General features: G+C 36.0%; 1 protein-coding gene across 17 annotated transcripts in view; it reads right to left on the bottom strand.

The window, feature by feature from the left end:
* tp63 (tumor protein p63) overlaps positions 1–24936 on the bottom strand; it is a 64550-nt gene that overhangs the window by 24041 nt on the left and 15573 nt on the right. For 12 of the 17 annotated variants that reach the window (XM_067459639.1, XM_067459638.1, XM_067459642.1 and 9 more), the window contains 2 exons: positions 17422–17559; positions 16769–16898 (listed from right to left, as the gene is read on the bottom strand). In XM_067459639.1, coding sequence (XP_067315740.1) covers positions 16769–16898; positions 17422–17559 — 268 coding nt within the window. Of the gene's footprint in view, positions 1–4020; positions 4223–16768; positions 16899–17421; positions 17560–24936 lie in introns of those variants that run through there. The other 5 variants (XM_067459654.1, XM_067459655.1, XM_067459649.1 and 2 more) reach the window with 3 other exon arrangements.

The raw sequence follows: 24936 nt of genomic DNA, 5'->3' as shown, positions 1-24936 counted from the left end.
AGCACCTGAGAGGGCCACTTCCCCTAAGAATACAGTGCCGTAAGGCATTAGAAAAGAGAGGTGCCATTTGCACTGTACAGACAGGGGTTGGTCATTGTGTGTGTGTGTGCCACGAGTCTGCTCAGCCTCCTGGAAACAATGAGTCTCAGCCTTTTAAGAGCCTGTCTGAAGAAACAATAGACCAGGTCTATTGGGGTATGAAAAGAAGTGTATTGTAACAGCAGACACACATACCCACACAAAGAGAACCCAAACACTACTAGAGCTGTACCCTCCGGCCCCAATAGAACTTCTCAAACACACACGTCCTTACAATGAAGCAATTAGGACATAATGGAATCTTTTAGAGACAGTAAGGCCAAGCAATTCAATCCGTGTCTCTGATCCCACTATAGAGGTCTAGGGCAGTGCACGTCTACCTCAAGCGATTAGCAATACATTAGCATTCAATTGAAATTATAATTAAAGAATCATAAAAAAAAATAATACAAAAAAAAAAAAAAAACCCACAAAAGGACAATCTACACAAGCATTTAAACTGTAAGAAAAAAAATGCAGCTATAAAAATGTAACCTAAAATATAAAGTAGAGTTGTAAGGTGTCTAGAGGAATTCATTGCTTAAATCATCATAACATCTTTGTTTGTGAGGCCTATTCATGTATTAAGCTCAAAAACTGGTCCAATGCAGTGTAGTAGTGCTCAGTAGTGATCAGATGCTTATGAAATTATTCTGAGCTAACCTAAATGAGTCGTATGGTACGCAGATACCTTTTAATTTATTTTTACATAAAGTCACAAGTGAAACTACCCACATTTCCTAATTTCTAAGAATCATTAGAGCTGCTCAAAGAAAAAAAAAGTGAGGGGAAAGAGGAACTGTGCGTATGCTATGAGGAAATACAAAATCATAATTCAACAAGTTTGTGTAGACAAAACATCCAGTAATAGCTTTTTTACTGAACATATATCCCACCTGTTTGATCAGTGTATAATTTTCTCTAGCACCTTTTTTATCAAATACTACTCCACAATGCAACAACTGCTTTAGCTGCTCTTAAAAATACCACCCTGTTTATAGCCTCCTTGGAGAGAGAGCCCCTGGGATGTGTGAATGCTTAAGCAGAACCATAAATCAGATGGCTATGACAGGTTTCCCCTTTTATAATAGCAATGAAAGTTAACAATATGCAGTGATTGCTGATAAACAAATTGGAATGGAAAGAAACAAACATTTTAAGGAAAGACTGATTTCCAAAAGAAATGGCTGCAGGTGCAATCTTTAATGACAAGATGCCACGATATATGTTGATATGACTGTTTAGCCATGCAATTCTTTCTTCTGGAGGTCTACCTTCCTGCAGAGTAATGTAATTAATGTAATATAATATAATTAGATCAAACTTTAGAGTACTACCAAGGTCGTGGGTTGGATTCCCAGGGAATGCATGAACTGACAAAATGTATACCTTGAATGCAAAATAAGTCACTTTGGATAACAGTTTCTGCCTAACACATAAATATAAATGTAATATGTAGACAAGCAAAACCCTCACAAGCAAAACCCTCTCCATAATATGTAGACAAGCAAAACCCTCTCCATTGCTGCCCTTGTGCCTAAATGCACACATGGATTTTTTTGTGAACTCAAGGCAATCTAAAAGCTAAAATGATGGATCAGTTTCTGAGAAAACGATTCCAGCAAGAGCAACTCATAAATATTTCAGTTTTCAATTCTGGAATTACAGTCTTCAATGAATTCCAAAGAACTCCAGTTCCATCGTTAAACAATGTTAAAACAATGTGCTGTTGACAGGTGCCAGCAGCATACAATTGGTTTTCAGCCTCGAAAGCTACCGGTCTTGGTCCTAGATTCCACAAAAAAGTATCATAATGACCAAAACCACAAAATTACTACTACTTCATTCTGACAACTACTTATGTCTTGAGTTTGAGAGCAAAATGAGAGCTCCTAACTCAAGAGCAGTGACAGGAGCTCAGGCTGCCCTGGCCTGGGGGTTGAAATGGCTGCCATTCCTGGGTGTGTTCCAGTGACCTGGGCAGTTTGTAACCCGGGATGGGTGTTGAGAACATCTGTGAGGCCTTGATGAGTGACCACAGGGGTAGAAAGCATTAAGCACTAAATTGAAGGCAGCGGAGGGGGGGTTAGGTGGGATTGCTCTTACTCTCTTCGCACTTCATACCCAGTGGGCTGGGCAGAGCAGATGATTGTATCTGTATCCACCAGAGTTAAAACAATTACAATTCCAAGACTTCTCAGGATCACTTTGATGCACACATTCTTCAAAGCGGCTCCGCAATCTATCACTCAGACTAGTGGGAGTTTAACCCGAAGACCCTTTGCTGAGAGAAAGATGGACGAATCTTAAGGGACAACCTGCTCTCAAAGACCTAAACCTCACCTTTACCTAAAAGTTAAGGAACCTCACCTAAAAAACATAGCTTAGGATGCAAATGAGCTAATTTGATCTATTCGAACCATCATTTATGTGGTAAATCAAAACATACACAGTACTATCTAATTTCACATAAATTCCTTGCACCTCCATGTCTCCTCTTACAACACAAAACATGCTTGTCTACGGACCCATAACCCCTACCATGATTAAAGACAGTGAGAGACAGAGCATTTAAAAGCATTAATCAAAGCTGTGTGGGCAGTGGATTGGTTACCTAAAACCAGCTTTAAAAGTGTGTGTGTGTGTGTGTGTGTCGGAGGGGGGGATACCGGACTGTTTTTCTACCAACAGGTTTGTCTCTGAGCTAACGGTGTTGTGTTGACAACAGCTTTGTGCAAGAGAATGGCAGCACTGAAATCACAGTTTGAACTACCACCTGTCAGGAAGGAATGGGGGTGCTTTTAGAGAACAAACACAGATCCCGCTATCTTAGATAGCTTAGAACAATTAAAACTTTAGTAAAGCTCTGTAGTATGAAAGTTCGGTAGAAAAATTATGCAACAGAAGATATTTTTTTATTTTAATATATTTTTATTTTATTTTAATATTTTTTAAAAGGTCAAAACAGTGTAATTTTGGTCAATGATTAAATGTGCTCTCCATATATAAGTGTTAAAGAAAAAGCAGTGATGGCATATTACTGCAGTTCAACAAAATACACCCAGAAATTTGCTAACTTCCCTCCATGACCATTCAAAACACATTAGCAACCTGACACGAAATTCAAGCTTAGCTGTGAAATCACGATCCCTTTTTCACCTCACTCAATTATATTGGCTTAAAGTATTAATCTTCTTTTTCTTTCCTGCTGCAGCAATAACTATATATGACATCTGGATGTTTAAGTGCTTTTAAGGTGAAACTGTTTGTAATCTAAAGTAACAATTTAATAAATTATATTAAGGTTAAGTAAAAGTAGACTCCACGAAAACTTTCTCAAAGCAAACTGCCCAATCGCAGCCTATTGTTCTATACAAACAAGATTATCAGTCTCACCGTCTCAGACAAATCCATTATTTGCCAAATACCTTGACTCAACCCAACAGGAGTACACCGTAGACAAAACAGCAGCTAGGCAAACCATTAAAGCAATACATGTAGATTTTTATCTGAAGATACACATGTCCGTTTTTCACAGCCACAAACCATCGTAAAATCCATCGCAGTTTAACCAACATGATTTATTAAATGCAAACATTTACTTTCTAAAATGTCAGTATAAAAAAGTTTAGCTAACATGCACGAAAAAAAAATCAAAACCAATGAATATATATTAAAAATAAAATAAAAAAGGAACGTAAATCAAAAATGCTGTCAGAGCAGGACAACAAATATAACAAAAATAATTGCATCCCCTCAAACGTTTTAGGTTGACAACATAAAAAAAGATTACAAGAATGTGCGCAATACATATCCCAATGCCTTTGTAAGGCCTACTTTTGATGCCACTCTTGCCACTCCACATGGTTCCCTGAGAACCCAAAATTTAGCACGGGGACCAACTCATTCTCCAGATGAGCAGTGGTAGCGTAATGTCCTTACCTCACTGTATGATGTGGGAGGATTGGTCTCCAGGTACAACATATTGGCGCTGAGGTTGAGCAGTGCAGCCGCTGTTTGCTCCACAGGCTCCAGGATTCTTACCCCTTGTTTTCCTCCTTTTATCCCCTAAAAGTGTGATGTGGGCTACAGAGGTGAACGGGACAGGCTTAAAGTCTCTATAGGAATTCAATGGGATTGCCATATATACCAGGGACAAGAAGGGAGGTCCTGAGAAATTACCTGTCCAATACCTGAGTCCAATACCACACCCTACTTTTGTGAAGGTGTTGCCTGTCTTCTGGCTCTTCCTTTAAGATTTAACCCTAAGGAGAATGCACCAGACCTAGACGTCTTCCCATGCAGATTTTCGGGGGGTTTTTTCAGATTGTTTTCCCTTTTTTTTACTTTTTACGCATTATAAATGTATACTTTTTTTGTTTTTTTGATTAAAGTGAATTTATTTTACTTTTCCATTAACACATTTCAAAGCAAGTATAATGTAAATCACACACTTTTCATAACCATGAAAAAAAATCTGTTGAAGTCTGATTATTCATTTTTAAAATGATAAGCAATGAAACATCTCTAATACCAAAACCTAAAAAAAAATTCAGTCAAAAGAAAATCTCTAATTAAAACAGAGATTAGCCATTTAATTTACTTTTTCATTTTTATATTCATTTTACGTCAAATTATATATTTGTAAAAATCGAATAAATTATATATAAATTAGATTTTTTGTTTACTGAAATAATTAAAACTATTTGAAACTTTAATAATTTCAGTATTTCATGACATGTTGATAGTGTGTGTGTTTGTGTGTGTGTGTGTGTGTGTGGGGGGGGGGGAAGAAATATCATGGATGGAATTTTGAGACACAGTAAATGACTGCACTGAAACATGGAGCCTCCAGACACATAATTCTAGAATCCTTTTTCTAGTTCTACAAAGACCTTCGAGCACTAAATTCTCTCTAGTAGTAGCATCCATAGCCCCATTTGCATAAGAATGAGCCTCTCCCAACCTCCCAAAGAGCCTCTAGCATGGCCCTATGACAGTCTCATCAGAAACAATAGGACTACAGTTGACAGCTTGTATCTATCAGAGATGACTGGTGTAGATTTGTTGACAATATACTAATGTTGTTTCAGATAGGGTCGAACCAACCCACTCCTTTGTGAATATTTAAATGTCTTCATGTTAGATTCATCAGATGATACGGAAAAAAAGCCATTAAAGCCCAATTTACACACTACATATAAGTGCAATGTGACCAGTCATGCAATTTATTGAATGGTTACTGTGAGCTACACATACCGTATCTCATTTATGATATTTGCCTTTTCCATTTAATTTGAATTGTTATATCAGCAAATGTTGCTATCTTTGCAAACCTACCAATTAGCAGATGTACTTGTAAACCGACTGAATGTGCTAAATGTCTGTCTGTTTAACACGCTGACTTAAGAGAAAATTGTTCACTTTGTATTCCAAAGGGTGGCAACTACAACCCACTGTACAGCAGTCTCATGCCAACTTAGTCACCTCTGAGAAGGGCAAACTGTCTCCTTAATGCACTATGAGTCATAAATATGCCATTAAACTAGCATCAAAAAGCACATTCAAACTATTACCCCATCTAACACCCAGAGCACGCTTTTAAATTCTTCAAAACAGTAGCTCACACCCTCCTGGGGGTAGCTGTTATTCAGAGCATTTGATGGGGGGCAATTAGGGTTAGCTAAACAAACTTCTAATTATGTTAGAAAAACATTGGTTGCAATCTACAGTAGGATTTAAGGCCCGTTGAAGAACTGGAATCACAGTGTGCTGCTGCTATCAACTCATCTAAAGGTGTTGTGATTAAGCTGGCTGCAACTGCAAAAGTCTAACATCATTTCATAGACCACAGCTAAATATGTTTCCTTACTTACAGTATACTGATAATAAACAATGTATTATGTCTATTTGCTATTTATTATGCAATGTTCTCTAAAGGAAAAAAGAAAACCTTCTGTCTAAAATTATAGCAAAACAAGTTCTATCAATTTATTAGAAATTCGGAAGAATGTCCATACACTAGCACTTCCATGCGCTCAGTAAGATTCATTAATACTTTTATATACAAGTGTGCATTAAAACGTGTCAGTAAACGCTTTTAATGTTACAAAAGTTTTCCTTTTAAAATATTGAAAAAGTTGTTCTTTCTATTCAAAGAATCTTACAAATGCATCCACAAAAATATTAAAAAGCAAAATGGTTTTCAACATTGATAAAAAATATTTGAGTGCCAAATATCAGAATGATTTCTGTGAAACCATGTAATGAGTAATGGCGTCTGAAAATTTTGTTTTACTATATTTTTGATCCAATAAACACAGCCTTAGTGAGTGTTAAAGTCCTATAAGCATAAAAAAAAAATCTTAATATAGCAATATTTGTCTGCTCTTTAATTGTTCCTATATCTAAGGCAGGGGACACACTGCAAGCGTGCCGTGAGCGTCTCGGCTGCGTGGCGTGTCCGTTTTTATTTCGGCTCCCATGTTAACCGCGCGGAAAACACGTGCATGCTTCAAATAGAAGAGACGCCTATTTTTCACGCGACACGCGAGCGTGTTGGATGCGTTTCTAGGCAAAATAGCATAGGAAAAGATGTTTATATGCCATTTTGACACGAATACATATTAATAAATGACATTTTCATGTTTGAAAGTCTTTAGGTTAACATAAATGCAGATATATGCCTACTTGTAAATTAAAAACAACATAATTATCGATTTTGAAATATTAAACCTGTCAATACAGAACGAAATATTCTGTAGCCTATTTTGCCGTCAATTCCATATGTATGGTCAATAGGCTACTGCCGACGTTGTCTTTGGTGTATCAATAGGCAATATATTTATATTTAACATGAAGTATAGGGCTTCCTAGCAGCAGCAGCGCCGCCTCAGACACGCTTCTGGTGTGCAAAGACAGAGAAAATGCCAGGCAGCCGCCCCGCGGCTGACACGCAGCAGAAACGCCAAGCTTGCAGTGTCTCCGGTCTAAGATTGTTTGTGTTGTATATGTGCTGTATTAACGCATGTTAATATGATATGTAAAAAAAAATAAAAAAAATAAAAAATATTAATAATTGGGTGGGGGTTATTGCACTGACTTGAAAAGCTATTCCTGGTCGAGAAGTTATTTATGTGTCCCGTGGGGGTCAGAGGTGACAGCATTAAGGGACAGCCTCGGGTGACAATAGTCACGGTGCACAAAGGGCTGGACTCCTAAACCTGACCCACCTAACAATCACAAATTACACCGCAGACTGCAGTTAGGAGAAGTAAGCCCTTAAAAAAGGTTTTGCTTTAGGGAGGCATGGCCATTCATGACTAGAACAGAATATGTAGATTATATTGGTTGAGATAGATCATTTTCGAAAGGGTGACTGTCCTGGTTATTGTATATGAGATTGCATAAATCTTGAAATCTTTTCAAGGCTTTCATTTTAAATTTAGATTATTTTTGATACAATTTTGTTAGAATTTTGAATTGTATATGAGATTGCATAAATCTTTTTTTATGCAATTGCATAAAAATTTTAAATTTAGATTAGATAATGGTGAGAGACTTTTTTAATTAGATTTTTGTATACACTCTTGTTACAGCAAACGTAATATTTTTTGCTACCCCTTGTCAAATGAATAAAGAACTTAACAGGTCAACTCTGATTCATGAGGCGAATATATAGTCTTTACACTCATTCAAAACAATTAGGCTAAATTAGGCAACCGCTGTGAGGCAATAAACAGACTCTGCAAAAAAGGTGGTGAACCCAATTGAAGCTTCCCAGTGGCTCAGACAAAGGATGCTGCACTTAGATCTATATGGACACTTAAAGGACTGTTTGGGCTTACAACTCTAGGATTAGTGAGGTGTCATGTGTCAGGTGGCTTGTGTTTTGAGAGACACCTGTTCAAGAAAATCTGCATTGCCCTTTTAACAGAGGAGTGAGAAATGTTATTATATTTTTGTTTTATATTTATTCAGTATTTTATTTCTTACGAATACTGTATTTATGGCAAATCTTTTAAGAGATGCACATGATTCATTTTATATAAAGAGGTGTAAGAAGTACATAAAGAAATACATACATATATATACACACATACATACACACACACTCCTGGTCATATAATTAAAATATCATCAAAAAGTTTATTTATTTAGCTAATTCCTTTAAAAAAGTGAAACTTGTATATTACATTCATTCATTACACGCAGACTGATATCTTTTAAAATGTTTATTTATTGTAATTTTGATGATTATAACTAAAAACTAAGGAAAATCCCAAAATCGGTATCTCAGAAAATTAGAACATTGTGAAAAGGTACAATATTGAAGACACTTGGTGCCACACTCAAATCAGCTAATTAACTCAAAACACATGAAAGGCCTTTAAATGGTCTCTCGGTCTAGTTCAGTAGGCTACACAATCATGGGGAAGACTGCTGACTTGACAGTTGTCCAAAAGACGACCATTGACACCTTGCACAAGGGGGGCAAGACATAAAAGGTCATTGCAAAAGAGGCTGGCTGTTCACAGAGCTGTGTCCAAGGACATGAATATAGAGGTGAAGGGAAGGAAAAAATGTGGTAGAAAAAAAGTGTACAAGCAATAGGGATAACCTCACCCTGGAGAAGATTGTGAAAAAAAACCCCTTCAAAAATGTGTGGGAGATTCACAAAGAGTGGACTGCAGCTGGAGTCAGTGCTTCAAGAACCACTACGCACAGACGTATACAAGACATGGGTTTCAGCTGTCGCATTCCTTGTGTCAAGCCACTCTTGAACAACAGACAGCATCAGTAGCATCTCACCTGGGCTAAAGACAAAAAGGACTGCTGAGTGGTCCAAAGTTATGTTCTCTGATAAAAGTACATTTTGCATTTCCTCTGGAAATCAGGGTCCCAGAGTCTGGATGAAGAAAGGAGAGGCATACAATCCACGTTGCTTAAGTTCCAGTGCAAAGTTTCCACAGTCAGTGATGGTTTGGGGTGCCAAGTCATCTGTTGGTGTTGGTCCAATGTGTTTTCTGAGGTCCAAGGCCAACGCAGCCATATACCAGGACATTTTAGAGCACTTCATGCTTCCTGCTGCTGACCAACTTTATGGAGATGCAGATTTAATCTTCCAACAGGACTTGGCACCTGCACACAGTGCCAAAGAAACCAAAACCTGGTTTAAGGATCATGGCATCCCTGCTCTTAATTGGCCAGCAAACTCGCCTGACCATAACCCCATAGAAAACCTATGGGGTATTGTGAAGAGGATGCGATATGCAAGACCCAACAATGCAGAAGAGCTGAAGGCCACTATCAGAGCAACCTGCGGGCTCTCATGAAACCTGAGCAGTGCCACAGACTGAACGACTCCATGCCATGCAGCATTGCTGCAGTAATTCAGGAAAAAGGAGCCCCAACTAAGTATCGAGTGCTGTACATGCTCATACTTTGTTCATATACTTTTCAGTTGGCCAAGATTTCTAAAAATCCTTTCTTTGTATTGGTCTTAAATAATATTATAATTTTCTGAGATACTGAATTTAGGATTTTCCCTAGTTGTCAGTTATAATCATCAAAATTAAAATAAATAAACATTTAAATGAATATCATTCATCAGTATATGGAAATGAATGAATATAATATACAAGTTTCAGTTTTTGAATGGAATTAATGAAATAAATAAACTTTTGATGATATTCTAATTATATGACCATACACACACACATGCACACGCACACGCACACGCACACGCACACGCACACACACACAATTATTAATATATAATTATAATAATTATTATATATATTATAATTATATATTAGATTTATTTTTATTATAAATAATTATTATATTATATAATTATTATATTGTAATAATTATAATATATATTGAACATATTATATAACACTTTTTATATATTTATAATTTTTATTTTACTGAATCTATGCTTTTGAAACTCCTCTATGGGTCAATCTGCTTTAACTGAGTTAGCTCATGGGTAACAGTGCTACAGTTCAGGATAATAAGCTGTTTGTGATGTCAAAGACTAAACACCTGCAGACATCACAGAGCAAATGTCAACACCTGCACTCTGAACTTAAGAACTGTTTTACAGCATAATTTGCACTAGTTCTGACTATCCTGTTTTAATCCTAGTCTAGTCTTCGAGGAATGGTTGTATTCTGTTAATAGTTAAAAGTTATTAGTTTTAAAATCAGCATGATGAGAGACTTAAAAGAGAGAGAAAAAAAACGGTATCCTATCAGCCGTTGACAAGGGGGAAAAACACGGTATACATGTAATATATTTCAAAAAGACATAATAAAATGGCAACTCCTACACAGTCAATTAAACATGCAGGGCATTTCAATCAAACTAGGTTAAGGGTCACTGCTATGATTTTCAGTATGAGACAGAGTAGGAAGTCTTGAAGATTAAATTATTCAGAAATAAGTTCTATAATTTTTTTCTTTAGTTTTGCATTTATAGTGATTTTTCTATTTGTGAAAATTATATTTAGAATGGCAACAACACTGATTCTACAAATCCTAATTACTTCCTAATGCCTTGATGTATATTAGTAAAAGAGAAAAAAAATAGGTAAGTAGAAAGGAAGAGAGTGGAAGAAAGGAGAGAGAGACAGTGGAAAAAAAGCGATAAATGTTTACATGGCAGTACTGTTTCATTTTGCTTGAGGCAAACTGGTGGGGTGACGAGTCAGCAGTGATTTAAACTGTGGAGTTATATCTCAAATCAAGAGCAAGTATGTATGTATGTATGTATGCATGCATCTCTCTCTCTCTCTCTCTCTCTCTCTCTCTCTATATATATATATATATATATATATAGAGAGAGAGAGTGAGAGAGAGAGAGAGAGCAAGAGAGAGAGAGCAAGAGAGAGAGAGAGAGAGAGAGAGAGAGAGAGAGAGAGAGAGAGAGAGAGAGAGAGAAAGAGAGAGAGTTACTTAAGTAATCAAGTTACTTTTATTTTCCTATTTATTGACTAACAGACCTCTTGTCCTCAATTTTAAGAAAAATCGGGAGTAAGTGCAATGGCTTTGTACAGTATGTTTATTGTAGTTCTAGACTAGGGCCCTATCATACACCCGGCGCAATGCACTGCCAGGCGCGACAAGAGTTTTTTTGCTAAACAACACATAACTGCCAACGCAGTAATCATCTTTACGTCCAGTGCCATGTTGTTTAAATAGCAAATGCATTGAGTCGTGCCCATCTGTGTGCTGGTCTGAAAGTGAGGTGTGTTCAGACGCATTGTTGGTGTGTTGCAATTTTGAGGCAACGGTAAACAACTGTGTCATTAACCAACAAAAACCTGGTCTAAAATCAATAGTGCAGTATTTTTTGTCATTTAAAGGGTGCGTTAGTACCTGCGCATATATGTGGGTAAACAACACGTGTACACTCTGCTTATTATACACGCAGGCAGCGGCACATAAACATTTTTAAATATAAAGAATGAAAGGATTTCTCTCTGGAAAAGTGTTCAGTCTTTCTGCTTGCAAATCCCACCATGTAAATAGTGAATCTGCCATGGAGTAAGTGCAACTGGCTTTTAAAGGGAATGGGAGATGAGACTCCCATAGTCCCATACACCTGCCCAAAACACACTCATTACTCATTAAGAGAATAGGTACCCTTTTGGACCATGCGCCTGGTGCGCAGACTGTCATTAAACTAGAAAAAGTGGAATAAAGTGCTAAGTGAACATGGACTTTGGACCATGCGGTCAGACCGTTAAAATAGGGCCCTTAATGTGAGCATGCATTTACTAATCTTACTTGCACAAAAAAGACTCAGTATTCCTCAAAATGAATAAAATCTGTGAAATGCAAAATCAGAATATTATGCAAATCTCCAATAATTAAATATGAAAACAAAAACTAAATAAAATAAAAAACAAATCATTTTATGCATTTATTCTCACTTTATTAACCACTTTATGTACTTGCTGATGACCTTTGATGATTTTGTTAAACCATAAGCAAATTTCTTCTTTTTTTTATTGAATTTAGTGAACTTCTCTTGCATGCAGAATGGCAGCACAGCTGAAAGGTTTGTTTGAGCTGTGCCCGCTACTGCACACGCATGAGGCCTGTGAAAGGGCCTTTACATTTTCCCCAAAATAGAACTTTGTTATTAAAAAAACAGTCCCAGGTGAGAAACAAAACATGCAAATGTAATGTGTAACATTACTTTTCTTAACATGTAACTAAGTAACACAATTAGGGAGTAACACAATATTTTAATGTATTACTTTAAGTTTTTTTAAGTAACTTTCTCAACACTGTGTGTTTGTGCGTGTGTGTGTGTATATGTATATATAAATTATAATGGGCTAATATATATATAGTCACTGTAGAGACTTTGACCATCTAAACAGAACATGCATCAACACTATGAAATCCATCACAATAAATAAAATGCATTAAATAACATTAATAAAACGGAGAATAAAGTAAGAGACTGATTTTATATATCAATAAAAATCTGATTTTATAATTATTTTATAAATCACTATTTGTAATAATTTACAAGACACATTTAGGATAAAATATAAATCAAACAGTAGCTACAGAGTGCATGAATGGCGGTAAGGAAGCACGCCTTCATTATGTGTTCCTGCCTAATGCTGAGTCAGGCTCTACTTGAAAGAGCGCTACAAATGACTAATCATGGGCTAGGACACAACACAGCCTAAACAAACCATTGCCTCACCACCTCCAATGTATTCAAGGGATAGATTATGTTGAATTCTTGCTGCTCAGCAACACCCAGACCAAAAAAAAAGTACTCAATAGACATCCATTCTCTCCATCCAATGCTTCTAATAGACCCTTTTCACAGACTGTGATGATGCATTTTAACGGTCATCAATATCGTAAATCCTACAAAGTTTTTTGTATATTTTTTTTTTAAACGTATGAACATTTTTAACCCTAAGTTACCACTGCTTTGAGGGTGTTTCTAATAAAGCGTCTATGGGAGGTGTTGATGGTAAAAATTAATCGTTCTCTCTTTTAACTGCCGTTATCAATCTCACTCAATTTTTTTTCCTCTTTTTGAAAGTAGTGAAATCACTATTGTGGAGTTTTTCTTTTGCTATTTGCGCAAATGGGGACACATGCAAAAATATATTTAATGTACTCTCATTCACAGCTATAAAATTTCACCCAACTATGACAACTTCTGGAAATGTGAAAAGGGTCTATTAAAGCATTTTGTAAAATATAGAGTCTGCTAATGTGTAATTTTGTGTAATAATCTACCTCTGACTGAAGTGTTATTGTGTGTCATCCAGACAAACTTTATACACATTATTTAGTTAGAATGATACAAAATATTTCTACTTCATAAAAATGCTGTGTTTTAGAACTTTAAAATATATTGAAATAGTAAATATTCATTTTAAATTATAATGGGCTAATATTGTACAATATTACTATTTTTTACAGTATTAATCTAATATTAATAATATTATTAATCTTTTATTTTTTTTAATTTATCAGTTTAACTATCATATTACCAATAACTGAGATTAGACTGAAACAAGTACAGCATTAAAAGAAGTCTTCCAAAAACCTAAAAAAAAGTAAAGCATTATCTCTTTTTATATATTAAAATATCCTTTAATTTTAATAAGATGTGGGGAAATACATCTTCTAATGAAAAAAATGCATCTAATGAAAAAGTGGATTTGAAAAAAGTCTGATGAGGGTAGTATCAAATCTATCATGAACATGTAGAAAATAATTATTACAAGGTGCGCACAGTAATTTATAAAAAAAAAATATATATATATTTTTTTAATTTATGGCACTGGCAGGTGTCATGGGCACCAACAAGGATACATCATCATACATAAGCAAAACGTTTAATTTACTATTGTCATGACAAAAAGAATAAATAAAGGCATTTTTAATATAAAAAATGTTGTCTCCCTTTTCTTTGGCTATTTCATCATATAGAAAAATACTAGCTCTGTGTTCACCACGTTTAGCTGAGTAACTGCTCTATCTGGTCATGATATCAGCTGAGCTCTTGGATGCCAGGACACAACCTTTCCTCTGTCACATTTTTCCATTCTACCTGACTTGACACCTCTCTCTCTCTCTCTCTCTCTCTCTCTCTCTCTCTCTCTCTCTCTCTCTCTCCTCCCCTATCTCACAGAGACAGAATAGGACGCAAGCCTCAGTTACTCACAGTGGCAGGTGCTGTACAAAATTGTTGCCCTGCAGCTACAGAGAAAACACACCTCCACAAGAAAGAGCAATTTTTGAATATCTGAAAAAGGGCTTTAAACCTCTTCATTATACAAGGACAGAGGACCCTGAGGGTGCCAAACAGTGCACATCATTTGATAATTAATGAAAGGCAGCTAACCTTTTTCTTAATTCTTGTTCTTTTGGTGAAAGAGTTCACAGATCACTCATAAGCTGGTTATCAAGGGGATAGTTTATCCAAAAAGGAAAATTCTGTCTCTGTATTTTATGTTCAATGTTGTTTGGACACCAACACTTTTCAAGATATCCACAGAAGAAAGATTCATACAGGTTCGGAATGACTTGAGGGTGAGTAAATGATGACAATTTTAGAATAATGGTCATTAGTTAACATAATAACTAACACGAACTAACCATGAGTTATTTGCATTACTTACATTTGCGATACTACATTTGTTCATCTTTGTTAACATTAGCTAATAAAAATACAGTTATTCATGTTTTGTTCATGTTAGTTCACAGTGCATTAACTAATGTTAGCAATTTTAATAATGCATTAGTAAATGTTGAAATTAACATTAACAAAGATAAATAAATGCTTTATAAGTGCAGTTCATTATTAGTTAATGTTAACTAATGGCCATTATTCTAAAGTGTTATACAATTTTCATTTAAACTATCCCTTTAATGGGATGGGCAACAATGACCACTGCAGTCTTTCCTCAAAAGTTGGTTCTTCAGAGTTTAATTAGCGATTGGCAGGTTGCCACTGTTTCCACCTTTTCGATCAACACGAATGCTAGCTGGCAAGGGATGGAGTGTTAGCGTGCCATTCCGCGCACCACACCCGACCTTTACTGCGAGGAAGATGGGGGAGGGTGGTGTTGTATGGGGGGGTATTAATCACCAGATCAAGAGAAAAGTTAATCCCTCAGGGCCAGAGAGGCAAAGCGTTGCTCAGTCTCTCCCTTTTTTCCCATCTTTACTACCGGACAACTACATTCCTCTGCTGGGAGGGGAACCACAACCACCTAATTCTCCTGTGCGCCCAGAGAAAATCTACAAGGCCTCAGCGTCAGGTCATACACTTAAATGTCAAACTTTCCATTGCTCTTCTGTTTTGTATAAACACTATGTTAGAACTCTACGTGTTGATAGAATCTGCCCGAGGGATACATCAATTTTGCTTGACTTACATCAACTTTAAGCAAATTAACTGTTGTTAAACAGTGTTAAAGTTCACTAACTAATTTTTACAAGATTTATATTTTAGAAAAGAGGAGGATTAAATAGTTTAGGCTTCTTGTCTAGAGTATAGAGAGGCAAAATAATAATACAAAAAGTTAACTTACACTATAGAAGAAATTGTCTGATGTGTAGTGTTGTTGTAAATCTTCATCTTCATAATTCATTGATCCACTTCAGTCCCTTAATTTTTTAAAAGCTGTTGCATGACACAATGCTACTTCTGAAGCACTTCAGATCGGATGCGCCATTCTAGCAGAGTAAGGACTTCTTCAGGACTTTTATATTTAGCACTGTTCATCCGGACCGGGACATCCCTTTTGAAAATTGTTGCGACTAAAACTATCCAGAATGACCAGGGAAAACCCATAATACCCCCAATAAACAGCAACACCCCCACATGCAAGGCTAACTTAACAGTTTCTGCTGGGGCTTACCACTGAATTCCCCATTACTGAAATTATTCACTTGAGTGATCACACTAAACAAAACCAAGTTTCATATGTGATCAAATAATTGTGTTTCTTTGCTTAAGACTTTTTTTTATATGTGCATACAAAAAATAGTTTACTGCAATTCGATATTTAAAAATGTAATTACATTAAAAAGACAAACAAACAAACAAATACAAAAGGAGCTAAAACTATTTGGCCAAAAAAGACAGAAATGCTTCTTATGGTTTTGAAAAGCTAACTAACAATCTCACGCTTCCATCAAATGCCTGTCTGAGACAATTCAGGGGGAGGTTTAAAAAAAATCCCCATGTACATTTGTTTTAAACTTTGTGGGGGATTTTAGAAGAATTGAACAATGAAATGCTTCAGTACTACAAGCAGTCAGAAAATAAGCTGTACTATGTGAAATTACAGAAAATTCAACAGCATACGGCAAGGCCTTGGAATCATCGCTATTACATTACCGGTAATAGACGGTATATATCTGGGTGATATTTTGAGCCAATAATGAATTAATATTCCCATATTTAAAGCTTAGATACTCATTCGAGAAGATCAAAACTTGCATTTTACATAATCTGACATCTTGATATGTGTCAAGAACAGGGTCACAGAGAAACTGCTCAGATCCTAATGACACAGCAATATTCTTCTGAGAAGAGAAATTGTTATTTAATGACACTTTGTTGCAGTTTTTAAATCTGCAGATGTAAGTGTGAGCAGCTGTGTGTTTAGTGGAAATGAAGCACTCACTGTAAGGGGCTCCTCAGGCCCACGCATTGTGATGCAGTCCATGCTAATCTGTATGGTATTGGATGCGGATCCGACTGCAGAGCCCTCAGAGAAGTTGAGCTCGATAGGCTGCATTGAATGTAGTGCAGACCTAGAACAGAGACCAATGAAGTGATTACTGGTGAACATTGTATGGGGCTGAGTAGACAATGTCGCAATATATAGTGATATTTCATTTTTCATTTAATTGATTGAATTATTTATTTATTAAAAAGCTTGAGTTAAATAAAATGTCAATTTATTTAATAAGTGGGTGTGTCTGCTTATAGTGGTTAGGTATAATGCATTATAAAGTTGTTCATAATGCACTTTAAAGAGCACTATATATTTTACTAAAATAATTGTTACTGAATTTAAAATTCATTTTAATCTGAATTTGGTTGTTTGTCGAGTTTGCATTTACTTACTGTTTCTAAAAGTGTAATAATAAAGAGAAAGTATTATAATGTATTAATCAATTGTGGCTACAGTTATTCCACACAGCGCATTACAAGGCATAATTAATGCATTAAAAATACTTTTATAATGCATTACATATAAAGGCTTTAAGTAAAGTGTTTTACCGTATTATGAATTAAAGTACAAGTGAATTTATAAGGTACTTCATAACTCACTGATCCAGCATCTCCAGTAGCTGGTTGAGGACGTCTTGTCCGAGGATATCTGTACCCTGAGATCCTTGGCCCTGTGACATGGAGGCCAGGAAAGAACCTTCAGCCCATGAGAGACAAGCTGCTGCTGGCTCTCTCAATCTAGAGAGATGGAAACAAAAGATATTTCAATATTTGTTTCCTCATACAGTCTCAATACATTTTGGATACACTTACATTGCATTATAAACGAATTAACCTAAACATTTCTGAAGAAAATTTTTGGTTTTCGCCCATGCTTAAGTTATGTGCTAGGTTTTTTTTGTTGCTTCTCCCAATTCTCTTTGATATTTTTGTCACTAGATATGTCATTTTCAGCTCCTTTATCTATTGTAAACCAGGCAAAACAATAAATAAAGCACTGCACTTCTTTGGGTAAGTAAAAGTAAAAGCACAACCCATTCTTAATTATCCCTCCTCTCCCTCCACAAAGGCCATACTCTGTGCCTGTCTAATGCAACACCAATAACCGATGTTAACATGACATTTAAGAGCAAGTAGAGAGAATAAGACTGTCAGTGAAAACATGATGACCCTCTCCATCTGAAATTCGACACCAAGCCAGAGCCCGGCGTCTCATTGTTCCTGCTGAGGAGCAGCACACGCTGAGGACCAAGCAGAGCGGAATTCCCCCTCGCTGTCTATATGATAGCAACACCACCGCTATGCAGCATTAGGAATGTGTGTGGCTGAACTGGGCTTGGCTGTGGAAGGGGGTTGAAGGTAGTAAATGTATGTATCTGCGTGCGTGTGTGTGTGAGCGTCTGGGAGTTGGGGTGTCAACCCATAATCTAACGTTGGCACTCGGGTGTGGGGCCGGAATTCCCCTACATTCTGTGCTGTGGGGAGATATTAATATACTAAGCTATGTAGGCATGCCTAATAAATGTTGAATGCTTTTAGGTCGAAGGATGTCAAATTACTGTATCCTAGACAGAGATACAATGCAACACTAGTCTTTGATATCACTGTAAAGTGACACTTCGATACCAGCCTTTGAAAAGAAACTTCATTTTATAATAGGTCTATTTATTCTGCCTAGCATCACAAAGCTTTTGTACAAAATAAATGTATAAGTTTGATATGACGAGCTAAAAAAACGTAACCCAACGAATGTGTTTCGTCACATTTTCATGTATAAGATCTTGTGTTTCTTAAAATGGATAATTGCTAAATACTTTTTGCATTTTCTTTATATTGTGGAACACAAAAGAGTATGTGTATGTATGTATTTATATGGGGGGGGGGGGGGGGGGTAGAACGCTGTTTTGACCCTAGTGTTTGGAATAACATGAGGCCTAAATGATGACAAAATGCTCCTTTTCCTTTTTGGCCGAACTATCGGATTGCATTTTAGGAAATGCCCACATTCACTTTTACAATGTATTAAAACTAAAGGGAAAAAAAGTAGGAGGTGCAAAAGAAGCATTTGGAATTCAGCTTCAATACCATGAAAAATCCCTCTTTTCCCTTTTGGGTTCCCCAAACACAGCTCTTCAGAAGAAAAGCAAGGTATATACTTTTTTTTTTTTTGGTCTTTGTTCAGCTGAAGAGGTGTGGCACAAAGTGAATGCTAGAGTTGAATTACTGGGACAACGGTGTGCTGCCAGGCCTGTCACTGGGGATAAAAGCTTTTTCAATGCTAATGTTTACTTTAAGCCTCATAGATATTGTCATTTGGCACACTGGAAGACACACAAATGCCAAGCCCAATGCGTCAATTGTCACGGTGCATCCACAGGTCCATACCTCAGCATTCCTACCTCCCATTGTAAGATACAAATCTAAACCCCTCTGCATTTTGCACTGTCAACCTGAAAAGTCTGAGGGGCTTTTAAGGAAGTAAGCAAATAAAAATGAACACTGGGACAGCTTACTGACAGCTATTCATATATAGTTAGCTCTATTAATGAACCCATCCCCCATTACATGTAGCTAAAGAGAAGGTAATGCAGAATATTTTATTAGATGTAATTTTTAAATGGGTGGGATATAGATGCACAACACTGAGTATGACATTGAGATGATTTTGCTTCTCTCCCCCCCCCCCCCATTATTTTATTAAAATAAAAAGAGGCAGTTCAGTGTTATGAATTTTTTTTATCTTGCTGTCATTCATTATAGTGTGAAGAATTAGATGTTGTTTTATGATAGCACAACCACTATCACTGTAAGTAATATTTTTAGTATTGGTTGATTTACTTATGATGTCTTTTTTTCTGCTGCAGGATGCTCAAATTCCGATAGATACCATATGCCAATAAATATAAAATATTAAAATTCAACATTATGGGCCAGATTTATTAACAAATCCTCTTTAGCATTAAAAAAACTGCTGTCAGGATTTACTAAAGACACACAGTGAAACATTTGCGGTGAAAAGGTGTGGACTGTGGATTTTTGCGGCTGAACTTATTGCATATTTATTTGCATGTGAGTTTCTCTTTCAGGAGCAACATTTATGGGAGGAGAGTATTTCAATGAAACAAAACAGGGTGATTTACTAAGATTTGCGCTCGTCAATTTACTGGTGTTTGAGCCATTATTTACCACCCAAAAAAGCATGTCTTAAACTAGACACTAACTGGTAGTTTGAATTGGTCATGATGGAAATGATTCAGCTGTGTCCGTTTTCATGAATTTACGTCAGAATCACATGCAGAACTGTTTGCTCCCATCTGCGCTTTTATGGAATTGCGCTCTCACGCTAATTTGCCCTGTTTAGTAAATCTGGCCCTATATTGGCAAAATAAATTTTAATTTGAATAAAATAAAATAATAATAATAATAATAATAATACGTATCACAACTAATTAATATTATTAAAAATATATTTTTTGAGATTTCTGAAAGACTACATTTAAAAATGTCATTAAAATATAAGTGTTTTAAAAGAGTAACATGCACAATTATTTGAAGCTTAATTGTTGATTCTTAAAAAAAAAAAAAAAATTTATATATATATATATATATATATATATATATATATATATATATATATATATATATATATATATATATATATATATATATATATATATATATATATATATATGGCCCAAAAATTAAAAAAAATATGTTTATCTGCTTACCCTCGGTGCATCCAAAATGTAGGTGTCTTTGTTTCTTCAGTAGAACACAAATTAAGATTTTTAACTCCAACTGTTGCTGTGTGTAGGTCATATAATGCATGTGAATGGGTGACAATTCTATGAGAAAATCGAGCTAATTTATATACTTTTTTACCTCAAATAGAACGCTATATCCAACAGCCTGAAACATGCTTCACTTCCGGTAATGATGGTCAATATACATACTCTGGCGTTGTGTACAAGATTAACTTCTGCATTGCCGTAAACGACGCCAGATCGTTGTGTATACCGGAAGTGATGTCTTTACACGTACACGACGCCAGAGCGTGTATATTGACCTTCCTTACCGGAAGTGAAGCGTGTTTTAGGCTGTTGGATATAGCATTGTATTTGAGGTAAAAAATTATATAAATACGGCTCGAGTTCTCACACAAACTGATCGTTTGGTGTCTTAAGATATCAATGTGTCTTCATGAGCCACAGGGCTCTTTGTGCATTTTGTATAAGCATGTTTTTTTTTTTTGCTCTCATAGAATTGTTACCCATTCACATGCATTATATGACTGGCACACAGCAACAGTTGAAGTTAAAAATCTTTATTTTGTGTTCTAATGAAGAAACAAACACACATGTTGGATGCACTGGGGGTAAACAGATAAACATCACATCTTCATTTTGGGGTGAACTATCCCTTTAAGGTTGTGATACCATTGTAGTTTTTTTTTGTTTTTTGAAACAACAATTAAGCTTCAGTTAATTTCCCTTGTTTTTTCATCATCACTAAAAAAGGCTCATAAACGTTGCATTAAGAAGTGACAAGCTATAAAGAAGCGGAAGCAACTTAAGCAAAGTGTTTATGTCAAAGGGGTATGTCATCTATATCATATATCATGGAAGACTATGTTTCATTTATAGTGCTCCAAGAGTGCTAAATGGCTCTACAATTGTCAGTACGCTTAGATTTAGCTTTTGCTATCACACTCAACAAAACCACAAAACAAGATACTACTTCTCTTATGTCAGAGAATGTAGTAGCTAATAACCTTACACAAGGTTCCAGCAGCTCTCTGTATAGGGATTACATGTCTCTCTCTATCGCATTGATATGTTATTGCATTTAATATTGTCAACATTACAGGTTGGTGAGAGCATGAGGACTATATAGGTCTCCAGCAGGTGCTGAGTGGCTGCTGTCTCAGGTCACACATTGCGACAGACATGTTTCAGATCCCTGGCTGAGAGCTGGGTTGACAGCCCTGGGGTCATGACATCATCATCATCATCATCATAAATCCTTTGCCAGGGGAATTATCCAATTAAAGTCAAGAGAGGATGCGTGCTCGGCAAAAGTTCCAAAAACTCCTGAACGGATGCTAGATAGTAGCTAGAAATACAATATGGTTGACAGGGATATTTAGCCAAGAATGACATCATGGTCCCACAAAATGTGCAGCACCCATGCGCAAAAATATCCAACTTTGATTTACACCCACAGAAATGACAGATGAAGTTTATGGGCAGATTTCTGAGGCATCATCAGCTAAAGTGAGAATGGTCATTTCATTAATTAAATATCCAGACACTTTATGTTTACGTAATAATTGGATCAAACATAATAGTACTCATAAAGTCTTATAAAACAAATAGTGCAACCTAAAATGAGTAATTCAGAAGCCACACAGCAAAGGAATACAGTTTAAAGGGTTGAATCACCCAAAAAAGAAAATTGTCATTACTTGTCGTTTCATTCGACACCCATAAGACTTCCATTCATCTTCGGAACACAAATGAAGATATTTTTGTTGAAATCTGATGGCTCAGAAAGGCTTTCATTTACACCAATGTCATTTCCTCTCTCAAGACCCATAAAGGCACTAAAGACGTCGTTACAAAGCCCATTTCACTACAGTGGCTCTACAATAATTTTATGATGTGACGAGAATAGTTTTTGTGCACAAAAAAAACTAACAAATAATGACTTGTATAGTGATGGGCCGATTCCAAAAAAATCGGCCCATCACTATACAAGTCGTTATTTATTTTTTTATTCTCGTCTTTTCATAAAATTATTGTAGAGCCACTGTAGTAAGATGGGCTTTGTAACAACGTCTTTAGTGCCTTTTATGAATCTTGAGAGAGGAAATGACATTTTTGTCAATGGAGGCCTGTCTACGCCAACAGATTTCACAACAAATATCTTCATTTGTGTTCTTAAAAATGAACGGAGGCCTTAGGGGTGTCGAACTACATGACAGTGACAAACTTAAAGGGTTAGTTCCCCCCAAAATGAAAATTTGGTCATTAATTACTCTTTCTCCATCAAATTACCAAAGCCTATATTTTCAGAACTCTGCTTTACCACGGTTGCTGCCACATCTGTCATTATGTCAGCCATCGCATCCCACATATAGCCAAGGAACCATGCTTCTTATCCTCATTAATAAAAAGATTTTAGAGATTTTAGAAAAGATTAATAATTATTTCAGGGCTAAGCTTCAATTTGACACCTTTAAAAAAATGCAAAATAAACTTCTTCGGTACAATAGTCAACTGTAGTTTTTCACTGTGGATATGTGTTGGGTGGGTTTCATCTCTAGTGGTAGCTTCTTTGGAAGCTGTGGGTGGGTGTCTGGTTACTGGGGGAGTTATGCATTCTGCCTGAGGGAGAGGCTGCACTGCGTCCACTTAAACACAGACCAGGCCCCTCGCAGACAGGACGGGGTCAAAAGTCACAGCTTAACAGGGCTGCCCATTGTCTCCTGACAGGTTGGGCACATCCAGCGATGAAAATGCAATCAAAACAAACAGAGCCCTGCAATCTGGGGAGACAAGTGAGAGGGGCTTCTCCACTATCTTCATTAATCAGAGGGCAGGTAACGTTCAAAGGGATCTGCCGACCCCTTCCCTCATCCCTCAAACCCGTCTGCAGGATGGACATGGTGGCTTAGACAAAAGAATAGTGGCCCCGTGATTTTTCCTCCATTTAGGCACGTGCTTTCATTGTGAATGAAAAAATTCAAAATTCTATTGAATGTGGCAAAGGAGAAATGTGTCCCAATCTCATATATATATATATTTATATATATATTTTTTTTACGTTTTATGTCTGCTTGCCAATTAGGAAAAGTCATTAAATATCTCATCTACAAGTATAACAGAGTAAACTGGTGTGAGGCAATTTGATTGGACTGTTTGGCAACTAAATATAATTTAAAAGTAATTAAATTTAGGTCAATCACAAAATCTACTCAACACCCCTTCCCCCTCCCCCCACTCCATCACTCCAAGAGGGTTTAAGAACTAAAGTTTCAGTCTGATTTTGTAGTATTCAGTTAGTAAAGGAAACGCACATTTTATTTTAAGAATTTCTGTTGATGTTATTTTTAATCTTTACACGTCTGTTTCTTTTGTTTTGTGGTGTAGATGAGACCTACTGATAGGAGCCGGATTAGTCACAAAAACAACCGTCTCTGCAGGTATACCCACATGCGTTCACGGGCTAAGACCTAACAATATAGCGGTAAGGGAGACCGCATGTTGTCACACAGGGCAGTTGTCACAAGGGATTTATTACAGTAACTATATCCAATAACGTGTGATTTCTCTAACAGTGGTTTGTTACATTATTGCCATATTTTCTTTGCCTTAGCTGTTAGATAGTTAAATAAATGAATAATAAAAACACACTGGGATTCAGGCAAGTGTCAAAAGTGTTAATAAAGGCATATTTAAAGAACTGTGTTCTTTCAGGTCAGGGCAAGTTTAACACTTTAACTGGATCAAGTTGTCCCATATGTTTAACATTTTACAGATTTACACAATTTAATAAAGTCATTTTTTTTTAATTCTTTGTTTTATATAAATGTGTTTTATATTTGCAATTTTAATGTTTAATCAATTGAATCAATTCATTTTGCCAATAAATATGGCAGGTTCCCTTCTGACAACCTTCCTCATATAGTGTGACATCATGCCTCACTGCATGTTTTTCCTTTAAATTATCTGCATATACTGAAATTGAGAAATAGCTCTTCTAGTCTCCTCTAAATCATAACGTCACATGACATGACCAATTAATTACATGGCTTTCACCTGAAATGTACATATTACAGCAACAACAACCTCTATACATTTAAGTACATTTAAACAATATATTTTTGTTAATTTTACAGGCCTGAAAAATTCTATACTCTCACATTGAAAAGCATTCGTTCTTCCACCTTAAACAAAATTAGTATCTCAAAATAAACTATAATGTTGTTCATATTACATAATCCATCTAACCATAACAATTTATTTAATAGAGAGATTTATATTTAGAGCAGCGAAGGAAACCTGGCATTTGAAAATGTATATAGTATATATGAAATTAATATTTAAATTGCCG

The sequence above is a fragment of the Pseudorasbora parva genome, chromosome 12 (assembly GCF_024679245.1).
Source record: "Pseudorasbora parva isolate DD20220531a chromosome 12, ASM2467924v1, whole genome shotgun sequence".
Classification (NCBI taxonomy): Eukaryota; Metazoa; Chordata; class Actinopteri; order Cypriniformes; family Gobionidae; genus Pseudorasbora; species Pseudorasbora parva.
This window is presented reverse-complemented; position numbering and strand designations above follow the sequence as displayed.